This window comes from Motacilla alba, chromosome 5 (genome assembly GCF_015832195.1).
Source record: "Motacilla alba alba isolate MOTALB_02 chromosome 5, Motacilla_alba_V1.0_pri, whole genome shotgun sequence".
Classification (NCBI taxonomy): domain Eukaryota; kingdom Metazoa; phylum Chordata; class Aves; order Passeriformes; family Motacillidae; genus Motacilla; species Motacilla alba.
In genome coordinates, this window is record NC_052020.1 from 14275074 (window position 1) to 14294308 (window position 19235).

General features: G+C 40.7%; 1 protein-coding gene across 6 annotated transcripts in view; it reads right to left on the bottom strand.

Moving 5' to 3' along the window:
• Positions 1-19235, bottom strand: part of PTPN5 (protein tyrosine phosphatase non-receptor type 5) — a 77150-nt gene that overhangs the window by 19600 nt on the left and 38315 nt on the right. For all 6 annotated transcript variants that reach the window (XM_038138539.1, XM_038138535.1, XM_038138536.1 and 3 more), the window contains exons 3-8: positions 13469-13650; positions 12463-12582; positions 10569-10652; positions 6643-6881; positions 3787-3976; positions 882-966 (exon numbers count right to left, since the gene is read on the bottom strand). In XM_038138539.1, coding sequence (XP_037994467.1) covers positions 882-966; positions 3787-3976; positions 6643-6881; positions 10569-10652; positions 12463-12582; positions 13469-13650 — 900 coding nt within the window. The remainder of the gene's footprint in view (positions 1-881; positions 967-3786; positions 3977-6642; positions 6882-10568; positions 10653-12462; positions 12583-13468; positions 13651-19235) is intronic.

Here is a 19235-nt window from a genome sequence, read left to right on the forward strand (position 1 = left end):
TAGCACAGCAACATTGAAAGGCTGTTAAATGCTTTCACACTTCTGGTCAGTACCTCTGAGTACAAAGTCATCAAAAGAGTTTCACACATCAGGCTGCAGTTGCTGGAGTTTGAAGACATTTAAATAATCTTTTTTGAAACCATTTTCAATCTGGATTCATTGACTGTTAGGTATAGCTGAGGACATTTTTGATTTTACTGCACTTGCATTTGTTAACCTGATATTGAACTTTTCAGATTTTGCAAAAGAGTACTGTAGTGATGGTACCATCTTCCAACAACAGCTTAGAGGAGAAAAAAAAGGGCATGACATCCAATCATATCACTTTTCAAAGTATCTTAAAGAAGTATGAGAGAGGGGAAAATGATGACACTTGTAAAAATTTGTACCAAACTATTTCTCTAAACTCCTACTCCTGCCTACAAATAAAACTAGCGTAATAGAAAAGAAAAATACCTTTCTGTGTCATCTTAATGCCATCAGGCCAGTTCACAATATTCTCAGTTTGCATTTGAAAAAACATCAGTCAGGAAAATAATGCTGCTAGAATTTGGTCTTTCAAAAGAAATTTTATCAAAGAACTCACTGACTGACATCTTAATAAACTAAGTTCTTGGGTACAACTTTTAAGCAGCACCAAATGATGCATTTCTAATAACTAAAAAACCTACATTTCCCTGAGGATCAGGTTCTTCATGCTCTGTACCTCTTTGGAAATTTGATTTATGCTTTGAAGCCATGCTGCTGCTCCATAAACATGGCTTTTGGACAATACATTGTGGTGACAGTGCACTTCTTGCACTCTGGAAAGGAAAATGCCAAGCTCTCCAGCATAAGGAATAAAGCACTCTGCCTCAGTGACTTAAAAAGCAGAAACTTACTTGGGAGAATTGTTTTGTAGCGATTCTTACGCACTAAGCCTGGAATATCGTATTCCTTTGGATCAACAAAGTTCATTGGAATTTCCTGTTAAAAAAAAAACAAAAAAACCCACGAAAACATAAGAGACAGTCAGTAGTATTATTAGATTCACAGGAGGTATAAAAACCCCAAGCCCATTATGTCCTCCCTGCGAGGGAGGCAAAGTGATGAAGTCAGCTGGGACATATTGTACAGTACCTCTAGCAACGTACCACCAAAGTATGATTGATGTTTCCTTTTTCTGTCACTGGCTTTTTTTTCTGAAATCCTTCATGTGAAAACGCTCCTAGTGACTAATTCATTGAGTAACATGCATGACATATTCACTCCTAATATTATTAGAACTGAATAGCAAGTGTAGGCACAGAGCGATGCAAGAGGTGGAACGCAAGACACTGCTCCAAGAGGATGGACCATCCTTTCTGACTCACATCGCTTCCTCTCTGAGGGTGGAAGTTAATAATTTGCTGGGGACTTGCACCAGCAACAAAGTATGACACGCATGATGACAGGCTGGTGTGCTGACCCGACTCCATGGAGCTGCGGGAACGTCACTGCTTTGCTCATCGTGCTGCCAAGCTCCATGGAAAAGGACAGCAAAGGGATATTCAGGGATTGCCTGTGCTCTCTATCCCTGATGCAAAGAACACACAAAGATGAAGAGGCTTCCTATTCCCCTCTGCTCATCCCCTGCAATAATGGGCTAATGCCAGGGGGGAACAATCAGGAACCTTCCGGCAGCTGGAGTAGGAAGGCAGGTGAAGAAAACAGATGTGTTAACCAGGCTCAGCAGAGATATGGCTCACAGGAACTGGGAGGCAGAGCTGGTCATCCCAGCTGCTGCACTCTGGATTTGAGGGACCACTACAGGACAGACTAACAGGAACAGGAATCAGGGTTGAGTAAGGCAAGTAAGCGAAAAATTTAAGATGAGCAGAGCTATGAACTACAGAAACAGAATTATTAAGGCTGAAAATGACCTCTAAGATCATTGACTCTAACCTTTCACCTAGCACCTCCATGTTTACTGCTAAACTATGTCCCTAAGTGCCACATCCACATGTTTACAAGCACTTTCATGGATGGCGATTCTACCACTTCCTCAGACAGCCTGTTCCAATGCTTCCTCCTTTCAGTGAATAATTTTTACCTAATACCCAATCTAAAGCTGCCCTGGAACAACCTGAGGTCAGTTCTGGAACCTTAGAAGACTATCTGCACTCCACCTCTTACAAAGCACTGAGCACACTGTTGGCTTTAACCAGAGCAAATAAGGGCAAAAATGTTTTGTTGAAGTAATTTCCTGTCAATTTTGAGAACTGCATAGGAACAAAATCTTCATATTTTTATCAATCGTTCCTTGGTATTTAGTCAACCCAAACTCTTCCTGAGCCAAACTCCATGGGCTGTTTTTGGGTCTTAAGTCATTCACCACACAAGCCAATTCTTGGTGAAATCAACAGGACTGCTGTCTGAATAAAAACTCTAAATCTTGTATGAATTTCAGGATTTAGCCTTGTTCATGTCCTCCCTGACTTTTCTTGCAAAATAAAACAACTGCTTGCTTCATCTGGAATCTGGACTTTGAAAACCAAGTAGGTTAGGCAGAATGAAAACACATGATGAAGAGCTTGTTTAATAAAAAAATCACTAGTTTACAATTTTTAATTACAGAAATGACATTTTGATTGCACAGCATTTTGTGCTCTTTCAGTTTTCATTAAAGAATGAAAATAGCTTGGGATGGCTTGGCTGCTGGATGATTCTATGAACACCAGGAAACCTAACTCAAAATTCTCAGATGAAGCATATTTTTTCCCACATCTAACATCATTATTTTCTTTGCTTGAAAGCTACAGAGTAGCTCAAAGACTGGTGAAATTGTATGTGCACTAGTCCAGCAGTCAGTTCAGACACCAAGTGAACATTCCTCCCCTAAAGGAGCAATAGGTACTTTACTTTAAAAGAATCAGGGCTTTGCCTACACAAAAGCTGCTTTCCTTTAACTTGTACAGCACTAAAACAATTAAGGACCACAGATACCTTTGTGTTTTAAAACAGAAGCCCAGAGTATCCCTCTGTTCTCATAAAGGGAAAAAAAAACCCTGAAACTGCATGAGGAGGGAGGACAGCAAGTGATAATCAGAGTGGTCTTTCCCTTTCAGACACTTAGAGGTCAAGAGGAGGACAGGCTGAAAGGGCTGTCATATTGCAAAACAATCTTCCTCCTGCTCTGCTGAGATTTCATGCTTAAGAGAATATTTGACATGACAATATTAATGCCAGTAGTTTGCAACAAGTAAATTATTTTTGTGCAGAGAAAAACCCCAGTAACACATACTTTCGATAGCTCCTGCTGAATGACAGAGCTACACTGTATTTCAGGTAATCAGAGAACATTTAGATTTGGAAAGTAGCTCCACATTAAGCATTCAACAGCAAAGAGGGTGGATTAGGACTAATTTCATCCCTAGGGCAACTCCAAACACATTTCAAGAAGTTATGCTTATAGCAAATGTGGCTTTTCTTCTGAACTCTGGTGATTTCTTTTGTTGCTGTTGTTAAAAAGGTAATATACGTCAGCAAAAACCCACAAAATCTTGTGAAACAAAGACTTGTTGTTGTCACTGTTGGTTTTGCAAGAATCAATTCTCTAATTTTTAAGTGACAACACCACTGAAAGCTTTCAGACATTGTAATTTAAAGGAATGACAAATTTGGGAATCGCATGAAATGCTTCACTGACAGAAGCAGAGTTTGCATGTACTACTTTTAGACTGGTAGAAAATATTACCAAGGCCTTCTATGGAGAGACAACATCTCATTTTTACTGATTCTCCTAGAAGAGAGAGGCCAGAAACTCACAAAGAACTCTGCCTGGAGTATGAAAGGATCCAGTGCTTTCTTGTGCAGCTCCTCTTCAGTCAGGATGTTTGATGCCGTCTGGAGGTATTCCCGGGCTGACTGTTCCCGTGGGGACATGACATAGCCAAAGCCTTGCTCAGAGCAGCCTGGGGTGCACATATCCAGTGTGAGCGAAACATTTGAACCTCTCCTGCAAAACAGAGCAGTCGAAGTTTGCTTACAACAGACCCATCACTGCCAGCAATGACAGATGAACAACTCGAGGAAATCACCCAGCTGGTTCTGGTGGGGACATTTTGGTCACTACCTGTAAGAAAATGGGTGATGCTTCTTGTGTGCATAAGACCAGAAGATGATTTTGTACACTGAAACATCACTGGGGTAAGATCTCGGGATAAACTACTAGTTCAACTTTAACAGAGACACAAAAAGCCAACCAACTGCAGTGAATAATTTTTCTATCTGAAAATGTTCTTTCCACAACTGTACATCATAAGAAGGGTAAAATGAAGGTCCCAATACTTTAACAGTCACATAATAAACAGATAATCTTAAGTATAGAATTTTTTGTGTTAGTTAGCAACACAACAAACCAAATAAGTCAAAATGCCTACTATGAATAAAGTTTCAAGCACTTCTGAGCTTCTGTTAGTTTCACATATGATAGACAAAAGTAAGATTCAAAAGCTGTCAGCGAATCTATATTTAAATATCTTTAACATAATAATAAAGCCACACAATATGATGATTACTAGGTAGAGGTTCTATACATTTACACAGTAAACCTATTTTTGATGAATCTCAACTCAAAAAATTTGGTTAGAGGGTGTGTGCAGGAGTGTGCAGAAGCTATTAAAAACCATGTAGGCATGCAGGCATGACCAACTCAGAGAGGACAGAAGTCATCACTTGGATCACAGCCCTTTCCTGGACTCAGGATTTTGCCCAAAAGAATTTGCAGCCAGCCTCCTACTATGATACACAGCCATGGGGAAATGCCACTAGTGGCAGACATGGAACCTTCAGTGACACCTTTCAAAGGATTTCACCTCACCCTTCTGTGTGCTATTAAACAGCTACCACATTTCTCCCCGAAAACAGATGCATTTGACAAGGATTCCTTTTGGTTCTTTCAGGGTAGAAGAGGCTACATACATTAATAGTTCTTCAGCATGAGGAAATGACATTATTTCTTCTTCAGCAACATTCAGTGGCGTTTGAATTTAGCTGCTGATTACCCTTTTAATTGCATAGGTGGTTAAAGAAGGAGAGGGAAGTAAGAGAAAAGCAGAACGGATGCCAAAGAGGCACAGGTAGGTAACACAACACCAAACAAAGGAAAAGTGACCAATGTGTAATGTAACTGAAGTTTGCCAGGGCACAGCTCAAACCTGTAATGATGTCTGTCTTCTCAAGGACATGTGTATGTTGAAAACAAGTTTATATCTTCAGTGTTCACATTGTACCTAGTTTGAGAACTTCAAGCAATTGCTTTCATTCTTCCACTTCTAGTTATTTGACAGGTTTTTGATTGTAATTCATTACTTTAACCAACTGATTATTCTCCAAGCAATACTCCCCAATTCTCTTGATACAGTGAGTGTCTTTCATGTAGGCTAGCAGTCACCTGAGGAGAAATGCCACATCCTTAAAGTGACAGAAATGGAATGAAATCAGGGATAGTGAAGAACACAAATGACTCACGTATTTCAAGCCCAATCTTGCCTGTAATGAAAAACCAACAAAGCAGCAGCTTCAGGGACAAGCCCCAGAGGTTACTGTGATCTCATATAAAGGCAGAATAAAACAATAAAAGGTATAAAATTTTAGGACAATGTTACAACAAACCATCAAGTAATAAAAAACATTCTAAACCCACAAGAGTGCAAATTGAAAGCCTTTTCTGTAACACTCCTTTTTACTGCATCCTGAGGAGCTTCAGAAAATCAGCACTGTATTCTTAAAATCTATATTCTGTCCTTTGTTTTAAGCCTTAGAGATGAGAATTTACTATGGTTAGCACTCCAATTAAGCTTGAAAACTGAGAAATAAAGAAAAGTGATACTTGGCTACGCTGGGCCTCTAAGTAACTTCATTTTTGTTCATAACATCCTCACTTCTGCAGAATTTCTTCACAAGAATTCTATCACCAAGACCTTTATGCTCTTTTACTAAGACAACTGAAAGGACACAAAACAGAAAAAAATTTTTCCTTTAATCTTGAGACTGCCCTTTCCCAGCTGTGAACCTCTCTGAGAAGCTCCTGACCTGCCTGAGAAACTCCTCTTTTCAAACTGCCCGTATGGTTCAAGCAGTGGACACCAACTCATGCCAAAGTTTCATTACTGGGTTCATTTGAATAATTCATTTACTTCTGGATCAACTCATTTATATGAGAAATACTAAAGACTACCACATTCTCTATGATTTCCTTTTGGGGAAAAGACTAGTCCTCCAGTAGGAGTGATGGGGGGAAAAAAAAAAAATCAACAAGACCCACCTCTTTGAGAGGTAAAAGCTTTTACTGCTCTATAGGGGATTTCATGCAATGTAGTTGCTGTCTTGATTCATGGTGAGAGACTGATCAAACACAAATAGATGTATTCAATGGAAAAAAAAATATGCTTTAGAACAGCTCTTGTTGACAGCTGCCCAGAAACTGTGTGCTGTTTAACTAACATGCTCATATTTATGACTGGACTGAAAACAGGACAGGAAATAAAGCAGGTGCTTGACTTCACAACCACATTTGAAAGTGATGCTCATAAAGGCAATAAAGCTTCCTACCAGGCACGGAACTCCTAAACCCACAAAATCTAGGAGAAGACTTTTCCCTATTAGTCACATCTACCCTACCTTTCTTGCAAGCCCACGGATTTAACCGTCAGAGTAGCTGGGTCTGTCTCCGCTTTAATGTCCATGACGCAGTCAAAGACTGGAGTCTCTGGTACGGGGTCCAGATCTAGGAAGTCATCTTCATTTTTATCCTCTGTCCACTCTGAGTACGTGAAGGACGGCTGCCGGCTCACAGACTGCCGTCTGTCCTCTTGCAGCGGAAAGGGGGGGTCTGGTGGGGCTCTGAGGAGGTGCCAAAACTGGAGGAAACAAACATTTAAACAAGTTTCTGCTTGTAGCCTGCACTTCCATATAGCCTAGGGCATGGGTCTTTAGGGCAGCATTCCAGCTGTCTGTATTAGAATTGGAGAGTACTGAAGAGCACAGGAATGTTCCATGCAGGAGCGGCTTTGCGGTGCGTGTTGCAAGGATTCACATCTACCCATTCAAACCTGCTTTCAGCCACAGAGGTTTCCACAGAGCTAGCCAGGCTTAACTCAGGGATACAGTGGAAGTGGAATGTGCTTGTGACCATCATATGCAAGCCAACATGACACCACTGTCCTTTTGTTCAGTTTCTTATCCTTCCCAGGCTTGTTTACAAAACAAAAATCCACTATAGCATTCTACAAATCACAGCTCTCCTGATTTATGGCTTTCCATCTGAAATTCACATATAGCTGTCTTAAGTTAATATAATTGAGCTGAACATCTTTAATAACCAGGCACTGTACCCCAAATTTATGCATAAACCCATCTTTTTTTTTTTAGAGGCCTCAATTTGGATGTACCTGATCCTAGGGGTCAAAATGTCCATACCAGTTTTTGGCCAGGGGCACAGATTGTGTTATAATCTAATTGTCTGATTTGACTATGGTATAAACATTAAATAATTAATCCTGTGAAGTTTAAAACACAAGTGCAATATGAAAGGTTAATGAAAGGTTTGAAATTACATGAATCTTAAGTTTCCACATCATATCAGTTTGCACAGATGCTGCGGTAAGACTAGATCATTTGGAAATCAGATCAGTAGACTTCACATCCTCCACACAGATTTCAGTTAAAAATTTCAAGTCCACCTCTGAATTCCAGGATCTGGAACCTTAGGCCAACTTCATCTATCTAGCATAGAACTAGGAGTAGTATCACTCAGGCTAATGCCCTAATGCCATACAAACTCTACTTAATTGTCATGCATCCTTTTGAGACTAAGAACACATCTTATTTTTCACAGTAAAACATCTTCTGCAATTTTCCTATGTGATTTTCAAATGACCAGTTGGATTTTAAAAAGTTCCACTAAAAAAGGTCAGATTTCTCTTCCTAGGCTACTAAAGCACATTAGGGTGTCATGCAGGACAGTGTCAATTTCAACATTGGGAAAGAAGGGCTTGGTCATAAAGGCACCCTCAAAGGAAGATTCCTTCAAGTTCTCTTCTAGGCAGCACAGGGCTTAAAATCAATTTTAAGTAGAGAGAGAAAGAGTGGGAGAGATCACTCAGCTGAGACAAAGCAGAAAATAAAGAAAACTGTCTTCATGAAACAATCTGCTGTCTACCAGGCTGGGATTGCACAAACCCTGCCTGGTTCAATCATCATTTTCAGTGTTCTGCCAATTACTATGTTATTGCTTATTCTGCAAATACTGATAAAAACAGATGTTTTCAAATTTGCAAATTGCAAAGCAGCATGACCTCAGACATCTGAGAGGAAGGTGACAGGTAGGCAGGAAGGGACAAGGCTCATGTGCTCTCTCCAAACAGTCTCTCCTTCTTGGTGTCCGTATCAGAGAGAACACACTGGGCAAGATGGACCATAGATCAGAACTCACAGGACACTGCTTATAGTCTGCAGACCAGTGACTTATCCAGAGAGTGACACAGAGTGACATCCAGAGGGTGACACAGAGTGACATCTGTGCCTCTACTCTAGCTGGAAAAGTCTTAGCACAGACCACAGGAATACAAACCAGCGCAAACTCGCCAACATAGAAACTGTTAGAAAATGTTTTTCTACACACAAATTTTAACCAACACAAAAATGGGCCAAGTCTACTTTAATCTATAGTGGTATTCATGTCCACTTGCAAGGAGTTCACGTACAAAACTGTCCAAAGAGAGATCAGAATTTTTGGCCATGAAGAGCTTTCACTTTATCTTCTGTGCTAAGAATGGGTCAGCAATAGATGTTTTCATCCACCAAGAAATAGCTGAATATGCAAAAAATCACACCTCTGATATTCAGATTTTCAGCCCAGAATGTTTTGCTGCAAATTTATCTGGAACTCATACAGTTCTTGAAAATTCCTAGTTGTCTTTTGTTTTTTAATATTTGCAATTGCAGAATTACCAAAAGTTTATTTTTGAGGACAAAATTAATCTGGATAAGGTACAGCAGCATCAAAAACACAGAAAATTGCATAAACCTCACTAACTTCCTTGCCTACATGAATGATCACAATAATGGAGGCATTAACTATAATTGCTTTGCCTTGTGAATGTTTTTAGAAAGTCCATTTTCCTAACACATTAAACAGAAGATTTTGCTACTGTGCAGCCTCTGAGTGAACTTAATCATGACATATAATATGACATTACTTCCTAGCAGGGAATGTGGCCAGCACATCAAAGGAGGCATTCCCCTCTCCTTGGTACTGAGGGAGCTGCACCTTGAATACTGTCTACAAATTTAGTTTCCCCAGTTTAAGACAGATATGGAAAAATTGGAGTGGTCCCAGTAGAGGTTTCAAAGGATGTCAAGGGTCTAGAGTGCAGGAAAAAGGTGGAGGGAATTGGGCTTGCTCAGCCTGGCAAAGAGGAGGCTGGGGTGATCTAACAGTGACCTGCAACTATTTGGAGGGCAGCTCCAGAGATGCAGCCAGACATTTCTTGGTAGTATCAGCTGATACCACAAGGAACACTGGCCACAAGCCTGCAGAAATTCAGCCTAGACATTTACGTTTGTGAAATTCAGATGAGACATGAGAAAACAACTCTTCCCCAAAAGTGCCACATGGTCATGGCACAGGCACACAAAGAGATGATAAACCTTCCTTCCCTGAAGGTTTTCAAAACTTGTGTGGAAAATTTCATGGCTGACTTAACCAAGTGTTGGCAACAGCCCAGCTCCAGACAGGATGTTAGACTAGCAATCTCTGCCCACCTACAGTCCCATGATTCTGGGATGTATTTCATCATGCTGTCCATCACTCAAACAGCACCTGTACAGCACAGCTTCAACTTCCTGAGCTACCCGGGGTGCACCTGTGGAAGGACAGGAGGTGATGCTCTGCCTGCATGTTCAGTAGCTGCATTCCCACTCTAAGAGAACAGCATAGAGGGGTTTGAAAAGCCACATTCAGTTGGAGCTCCCTGACAAGACAGAGTTCTCGAAAAGCCACATTCAGTTGGAGCTCCCTGACAAGACAGAGTTCTCCATAGCTCTCCCATCTAGCACACAACTTTTTGCCAGTTACACAATCCATGGAGAAACACAACACACTGCTGCTCCCCAACAGCTGTCAGCTAACTAGATTAATTGCAGTCATGCCACTTAAGCTTGTTCTGCAGCTGGGGCCTTAGCCTACATCTAACAGGATTTCAGAAGAACGACAGCACTCTGGAACAGCTCCTTCTACCATTGAAATCAATGGATGATGGTCCTGTTAATGGACACATCCTTTCTACTTCAGTGGAAATAGTTTGCCCATCTGCAGATGGAAAAAATAAAAACTATTTTTATTTACCATTCTACTTCAGTGCAATCCCCAATTCATCAAGAAATTGAGTAAAGCTAATTCCTCTACATAAAGCAAGCAGATAATTATACAGAAACAGCCCCAAAAATGATGCCTTACATCTTGGGCATAGCACCAACAACCAACAATCTTATAAAAATTCACTGAAAAAGGGCATGAATACAGTTTGTGCTGTATCGTAACTTACCAGAGATCCTACAAATAGCAGTCCTAGAGAAGCCAAAGACAGCAGGATGTATGATACCACAACACTCCCAACTGTAGTCAGACTCTGTGGAACAACAGAATAGGCAATGATTCATGAAGTATTTAGGGGCACAGTAGAGTGTCTGCATGCATGTTCTTGGCCAAGTGTGCCTTATTTCCCATGAAGATTTACTGATACCATACTCACCTGTGGAAAAGCTGCCATCAGCACAAAAAGAAAAAAGCGCCAGGCTTTGGAGAAGACTGAAACTGAGACCATCTCTAAGCCCCAGCATCTCAGAAGGTCTAAACCCCAGATTTCACTGTGAAGGCAAACAGGGGTTCTGCTTCCTACCCTCACGCTTTGCCAAAGTTGAGATCTGAATCCACAATCCAGTTTTGCAGACTGGACTAACACTTCATTGCTACAGTCAGTATGATTTTAAACTGTGGTAAAGGGCTTTAAACAAAGTTTAGTACTGTTCCTAGGTTTGGGGATCCTTAAATAGAACCCAGCCACAGAGGGGTTTTCTGTGCTTTCTACACATTCAGTGAAACACCATCAGGTTAATTCACACCACTGGCAGTGGAACTAATTCTGATGTCTTAGTCATTTTATAGTAGTCTATATTTCAACCTGCTCTCTGTAGTAGGTGCAAAATTCAGTTCTAATGGGCTTCAGTGAGCAAGGAATTTTACTCTGTTTTTCTCCTACTAGTACAGCTAAAGAGAAATTTGGAGTTAAGAGCTTCCATTTGCTCATTTTAACATCAGAAGATTTCTTTGCCTATTCTGTTTTCAAGTGTAAATCTGCACAATAAATAGCGCTATAATAAACAGTCCTCAAGCGTATGCATGAACATCTGTACAGAGTCATACTTGGGGTGTTCTTCTAGTGCATTCTAGGAATCACTTTCCTCTGTGAAGTACAATTATTGCGAGTCAAAATTATACAAATCAGTGTTTTTCTGTAAGGAACAACAATTTGTTAATGATTGAGCCACTGCAAATAAGACACAGGCAACAGTCTGTGAAGAGCTCTGTGCATAATAAAGCCAACTGCAAAAGAAAAAGTGCTTCTTTCAAAAAACCCCAAAAGAGCAGGTGACATGCAGCTCATAAACACTGAGAAAACAGAAAACAGACTCCACTGTCCTTCAATCACAAGAGGCACTGAATCAGATTTTCTATTAGCACTGCAAAGCCTCTGCCTCAAAGATTATGTACAATGGATCTAAGCATTCTGATAGCAAATATATTTCATCAGGTTTTTCAAATAGCTGTTCACCACTTAATTAAGGTTCTGTCCACAGCAGAAAAATCTGCACTGGGTATAATTACCAGTAATTTATCAGATGAATCATTCTGGTATACATGTCATCATGTCATGGTGAGAAGCTAAGCAATTTTACTGGGGTAGCTCTGTAGATATAATTGAATCTGTGCACCTAGTACACTTGAAATACATTTCCTGCACACAGATATGTTCTAAACACTCAATATAAAATATTTTTGAGACTGTGTTGTGATTTGCACCTTTTATACGGGTTGATCCTTTCTTCCAGAATTTAAGCTTCTATTCATCCTAAGAAATTAAGTTCCAGCTCTCCCTTTACTGTGAGCTAAACCTTAATGAGATGACTTCTTATTGCTTTGTTTCATTTGCAATAATTTGCACATAATGAAAAATCTGCTGTGCTGATCTAACGTCATAGTCAAAAATTCAGCCCAATACCTCAAAGATTAAATATTCATCTGCTTTCAGGAAACTCTTCTACCATTTCAGGATGTACACATGAAATACACACATATTATACTTATCAGAAGAGATATTAGAAAGACACGCAAGGCTACTGACATCAGCTATATAATCAGAGAGGAGCACAGGGACTTACCTCTCCTTGATCTGAAAAAACCTGTTTAAATGGGGTAAGCAAGTAAGAGAGCAGGTCGAAGGCATTCTGAGCTGCTGGGATGGTCCCGTAAGTGCTGTACCACAGCATCATGCCGAGAAGCTGTGCAATCAATCAGAAAAGACTTAATGAGCATCTCTCATTATGCACACATTCATTTTCATTTCAAGACTGCATAATTAACTAATTTAGTTAGCAATGATTTAACATTGATTATCGCTTTGGCTTTAAGAAGTCAGGTATTTTCCAGGCTGTAGCTTAACAGGAATAAAGAGACTGAAGGCTCCAAGCTCAGCCACTATTAACTAGATGTGCATCACTGAGTTACACAGGCTCCCTCTGACCCTCACGAGTAAAAGGGCTGCCCAGAAACAGCAAGTGGAGCAACACTTGCAGAGCAACAGGTTTCTCTGGCTTCTGAACTTTCAGGATTATTACTTTTAGATCAAAACTAGTAATTTCATGAACTTAGGTTGTTATTGAAAGGCTCTTAAGGCCTCTCTCAAAGCTCTCACAAACAGCCATGTTTCACATAGGTATCACTATAAATATACACACATGGAAACTTTTCATTTCAGCACTCAAGCGTGCTGCACATGCCTCAGTTAACATAAACTACAAAAGCAATGGCTTTATCTTTCACACACTCACCGAGAGGTATAAGCTCATCCCCAACTGTGAAGGGCACACCACATCTCTAAAGAGCACACCTCCCGCTCCCCTTGTAACCAACTTGGGTCTTTACCCCCATACATCTCAGCTATGGAAAATGGATTTGGCGGGATATTGGTCATTTGGCAAAGGAGGCATTTGCAGGGTGGCAGGAAATGGGATGGGAGTCTGGGACATCAAAAGGCAGGGGCTGCTCTCAAGGCAAAGCCGTGAGAGGTACCCATTCCCACTGCCTCATCTACAGTGAGCGAGGAAGCCCCTCAAGACAGCCTAAAAGAAGGGTGCCAGCATTCAAAAGCTATGCAAGCTGCCTTACCAGTATCTGTGAGAGGACAAACAGATACATGTTGTCTCCGGGTATTAATCCGTTCCACGGGGGAGGCCAACCGAGCACTGCTGTTTTCTGGGAGGCTTTCAGGGACTGCTCCTTCCTGCTCAGCTCTCCTTGCCGTCCTTCAGCTTCATCCACTGACTCCATACCAGCTGGACGGGAACAACCTTCACGTGAAAACGACATGTGCAGGGGATGAATGGGATGTGACCCTGCAGGCACCGCGGGGGCTGCGGGGCTATTGTTTTCCTGGAGACGATGGTTACCTTTCAGTTCCGCCTCAGTTAGCGCAGCTCAGGATTGTGAGCGTCACACTCTATTAGTGCAGCTTTATTCACCTGCCTTCACCAGAAAAAAGTAAGTGTGGGTGGATAAATTATTTTCCCTTTCTTTCCGGAGGTGCAGATTCTGGGCTTTGTTGTTAACAAATTCTCATTTACATTGCTGCACTTTTTCATTTTTACTTTTTAATAAAAGCTACCTGTGCTATTGCCTAGCTACACACTTCCCAGCTATGTGATGGCAGAGAACCCATTTTGCCCCTTCCTGTCTCCATTTCTCTATTCTTATATTTGTCTGCTTTGTCTAATCGGATTATAGATTTCTGAGGTAGAGACTGCTTCATCTTATGTATCTGAATAGTGCTCGGGGACTCTGGATTTTGGCTGAGTGTCCTAAGGCACTAATAAAATAGACTTCATTCCAATAAGCTACTTCTTGGATGAATTCATACTCAAGAGCTATTTAATAATGTTGCAGTGTTGTTCTATTCAGTGGAAATAGCCACTGGTGTGGCTATCCCCTCAGTAACAGTATTTTGAATAGAGTCTGTGTAGATATAAATTCATTTACAAGTGAGGAGTGAAAGATCAGAATCATTGGGTCTGAGTATTATTGACTTACATCTTTGGACATGAGGAATGCCCCAAGGCTGCCCTGTATACAAATCTGTAGACTTAAGCCTAAACCAGCCTCCTGTGTCCCAGGGAAAGGCCCCACCATTGGCCCTTACCTGGTTTGTCAAGGTCAGGTTTCTACAAAGCCCTCCTCTCAGCAACCATTTCTCTAAATGTCTCACACTTGTAACTCTAAGTCAGATAAGCACCCATTAAGTAGCCACAGCTTTAATCATAAAATGAAATACATCTTTGGATCAGCTGAGGGTCTGTCCATAGTATGAATTCATCTTTTAACGCTGTTTTTTTTTGATGCTAGACATCACAGGAAGTCTGCCTCTCAGTCCTTAAAGCTGAAAAGCTTCAAGCTTCTAAACTGCTTCATATGTCTCACTAGATTCAAACAAGAATTGAGAGGAAAATACTTGTTAATGATTGCCAATTTCCCTGCTATTTTTGTGGGATGTTTATGTTCTGTGTTTTGGAACTCGGAATTTCAAATTTAGCAGGGACAGAATCTTTGTGTCAGAAACTGTTTTTGTTACCTTTGCAGAGAGACATGCACCTGTGGCTGAGATTTAAAGCTTAAAAAATACCTACTTTCTTATAGTTTATTACTATTTGCTCCTAAAGTCTCTCACTTTCCATTTTCACTAAACATAGTTTAAGTTCCTTTATCTGCATTAAATAATGCATCTCTGTCCCTAAGAATGATTAATGAACATATTTACTCTTTTTCAGGTTCTGATGATTTCCTGTCTTGCATACTCCTCCCCAAATCTCAAGATAAAATATACGCAGTGCAAAACTAAAGCAACATTGGGAAGACAACCAGACCAAGGAATGCAAGGAGCCAAGGAATGCAGATTCCACGCTCAGCTTTCAGCTGGTTTTTATAAGTCACAATATTTCATATTTCAGAACTTTTTTTTAACTGACTAAAGGTGCTGCCTTATGTAGCAGGTAAACAGCATATCTTTGTTTCATGCTTGTAACAGCCTGAGATTTTACAAGGTCATTTCTGGTTGGAAACAAATCCCTGACTGTAATACAGTGACATGAAGACCACTTAACTGCATCTTTTACAACAAAGATGTCAAAGTCAGGGCACTCTGTAACCATGGGGATCTGTGCCTCTCCACAGCCTAGAAGTCCAACTCCTGGAATTCCAGTGTTGTCTAGTAACACTCATACAACTGCAGGGATCACATTCTCCCTCTTACAACTGCCCTTTATGAAGGACAGTAGACCACTCTTACTTGCAATTATTTTCACTGCATAAGGTAGAGAGAGACCTGGCAGCCCAGGACTTCAGCTCTGCAGAACTGTCACTTTTATCAAGAGGTATTTTCACTAGCACAACAGAAGGCAAGAGGTGTAAGAACTAAAATAATGGAGAACTGGTTGGATCCATACATAGAAATAGAGAGATACATGCCTTGGATATACAAAGAGAAGGTCTAGTATTAACTTAAGTCCACTCAAAAATTTTATTCTATAAATCCCAAAAGATTAGATTCTAACAAATACAATGATGCCCACCTCAGGTTCTGTATTTATTTAACTATGCCAGCTTTAAACAATACTTCAATTAGCACTCGCACATCATCTTGCAATCCTATACTCCTGTATGGTTTGCCCTAATGGGCCCAGGATTCTTTCAGTTGCAGATGAGGTAATGAGTGAAACACCAGTGAAGCTTTCTTGTGTCAAAGTGAATGTGAAGGTCTTGAGAGAGCTGGCAAGGATCACTGCCTGCAGGAATGAACAGAGCCTCTCCCCTGCTCATGATCTGACTGACAGTGAAATGTAGCATCCATGTGATAGTTTCCTCATTTCCTGCATCACAGAGATGCGGATTCAAGTTCCATGAATACTTCTGCTTTGGCACAAGACTACACTTGCTAGGGAAAAAAAAAGCCTTTGGCAGAAGAATTAAAAGGTCTCTGACATCTGTAGCAGCCATATGGCTTGCGAAAACAAGTTGAAATTTCAAAACAGCACCATAAACTTAAACTCATCCTTGCTGTTCAGGGAAAAGCACGTTCTGGATCATGCCAGGGATCCATTCATCCTACATTCTTTCCTTAAACAGTGCCACCAAAACAAGCTGCCAAAATAAAAGGCAGAGCACTACATATCATCATATTATGGAGTAATTTATATAGGGAAACATCTTCCTTCACTCAGGAGGTAAAAGCTGGCTTCTGTAACTCTGGCAATGCCTGTTTTAACCCCCTGTATCTCTCTATCTTTTTTTATGTCTTCATATGTGGGTACATAACAGGCAGAAGAATGAAAAGCACCTATATAACTCTCAGAAAAACAAATGCTTAGAGTACTAGTCTTAGCTGAAATACTAAAAGGCACTGTAGCAATAACGAGCAAGTCAACAAAGCCTTACAGTAACAAACATGCCACGATCCCATCAAATCCTGCTGTGGGTGAAGCATTAGCAGCTCTGTAACTCGACTGAATCATACTTAAAGCCTTCAGTGAAAAACAAAACAGAAAACAACCCCTCAGAACCTCATATCCTGGCTGTATTTCCTAATGAAGTAACATTTTAAAAGGAACTTGTACACGGGTGTTAATGCCCATGGAATTGACACTGCTCCATTGGCAGATTTAATTTAACAATGTATTTTTGAGAGAAAGACTTGTTCCTCAGCAAAACTGTTTTTATAACAGAAAGAAAATGCACCCCAGCAATGAAAAGACAGTACTCATAAGACAGTTATTAGACATTTATGTACATCCATCACACTGTCCCCGTGGGAATGATGCTTCTGGATTGGATAGTACCACCTCTTCACTGGGAAATACAAATTTTGTTAATAGTGAATTGCGGGTTTTACCTTCCAAGACACACAAGACAGGAGGACAAAAGGGGCCTCATCTGTTCCACCAAGTCTCAAGCTGTAGCAGTCAACACACCACAGCAACCGAGCTGTGTTGCCCCTAATTGTTTCAGGTGTATTGAGGTACATTTCCCTCTGAACCTGTCCGTATCTTCATGATGGCCATGTGTGGTGAGAATTTGTAGGAACAGACCACAGAGTGGAAGCACAACAAAGTATGAGGTATGCCAGCAATACCTCACACCCATCAGGGTTACCAGCATTTCAGACCAGTGTCATAAGTCTGTTTATGGCTTCTGCATCTTCAGACGTCCAAATGCAACTGCCTACTGAAATCTCTGCCTCTAATTTCCATCTGACTGCTAGGGAGAACTGCTATTGATGAAAGAATGGTAAATGAAAGTACTCTATTGAGATGGGTCTCATCCACTGCTGAAAAGAATATTAACGTGCACCTCAACTGCACACACAGGACACAGCCCTCGGCATCGCAGTTCACAGACCTAGTCAAGACCTTGTTAAATACACACATCATAAGGCATCCTGATTGCAGGCAAGTCCAGGAGCTGGAAAGACAAAGACACATCAAACCTGAATGAGCTACCTCAGAGTGCACACGAACAATAGGCAGCTTGTGTTGGAGGATAAAAAGCCTATCTATCCAAAGAACGGAGCTTTAGGAGATTGTTTTCTTAGCCAATACCTATCTCTCTTTTGGTTGCCACTGCAGCATGATAAAGATGGAAACTGAATAATTAGCTTTCTTTTGCACTGCAGTGGTATGGGAAGAAGTAGGTAAGAGGAAGCGGACCTCTCATATTTGCATGGCAAAAACAACTTGTGTACTTACATTCTTCACTCTGCAGGAAACCCACTAGTGGGTCACTATTTTTTAACTCTGAAACTTCTACTGAACATCCTTATGAACAGCAACCTAATTTAGTAAGTAGTAAACATGACATCATTACAGTTTACAGACAGATAAAATTCACCACCAAAGAAAGTCTGCTTCTTGATTCTGTCTGTACTCCTGATTCATCTGATAAGTTATGTTGAAAATTTACACTAAAGATATAATAATCTGGGTTGAAAACTGAGGATACTAGCTCCCCCATTATTCTTTTTTTTTTTTGACCTTTCTGATCATGACAACTGCTACTCTGCTTGATTCCTGACCTGCTTTGTTTACAAGAGTTCAATACATTTATGTTTTCCAAATGGCTGAGCAAAATGCTGCTCAGGAGGAGATCATCCAGGCCCCAAAAGTATCCACATTGAAAACTGCAAAGAAGAACCTCCCCAGATGCACCCCACAGCTACCCACTACTCACTGACTGGAGATAGAGGGGATTTACAACAATGTAATCTCCTCAGTACCTCCAATTCCATTCTGGATAAAGCACAAGTTTTAGCTGCCAAGGGCCTGTGTTGGTAGATCTTGCATTTTTAATGCAAAACCACATTGAGAGCTACTTCAGAAAGTATAAGACAGCTTAATTCAATCTCAAGGAACAAGCTAGGCAGACCCATGGATCCTACTACATTTACCACTAAATAAGGCAAGGCACCAAAGCAACCCTGAAATCCCTTTGGTATCTAACTGGAAGCCAGTTAAGTCCATCCCATGGTCCTTTGTAGAACTGCAGGCTTCAAACTCTTCTCTGTAACAGAACTCAAGAAGAAATAAGCCTGATATGTCATCAAGTTAAATAAGAGGTCCAAGAAACTGGAACTACCCTCTCTGATACATTACACATGAATGGAAGACTCTTCACCAAGACTGAGCCTACACAGCAGCAGCACAGGTGTGTTACTTAATCTGAGAAGAATTTCAGTTTACAATTTCTAATGCTTTTAGTTTGCATTAAGTGCATCTACCCTGGACTGTAAGAACAAGCTGAGCCAGGCTGCAGGTATTCACAGCTGTGTGGGGAGCAACTGAAATTTCTAACTTTCAAGGATTCTATTTTGGAAAGCTGAGTATTTTTTGCTAAA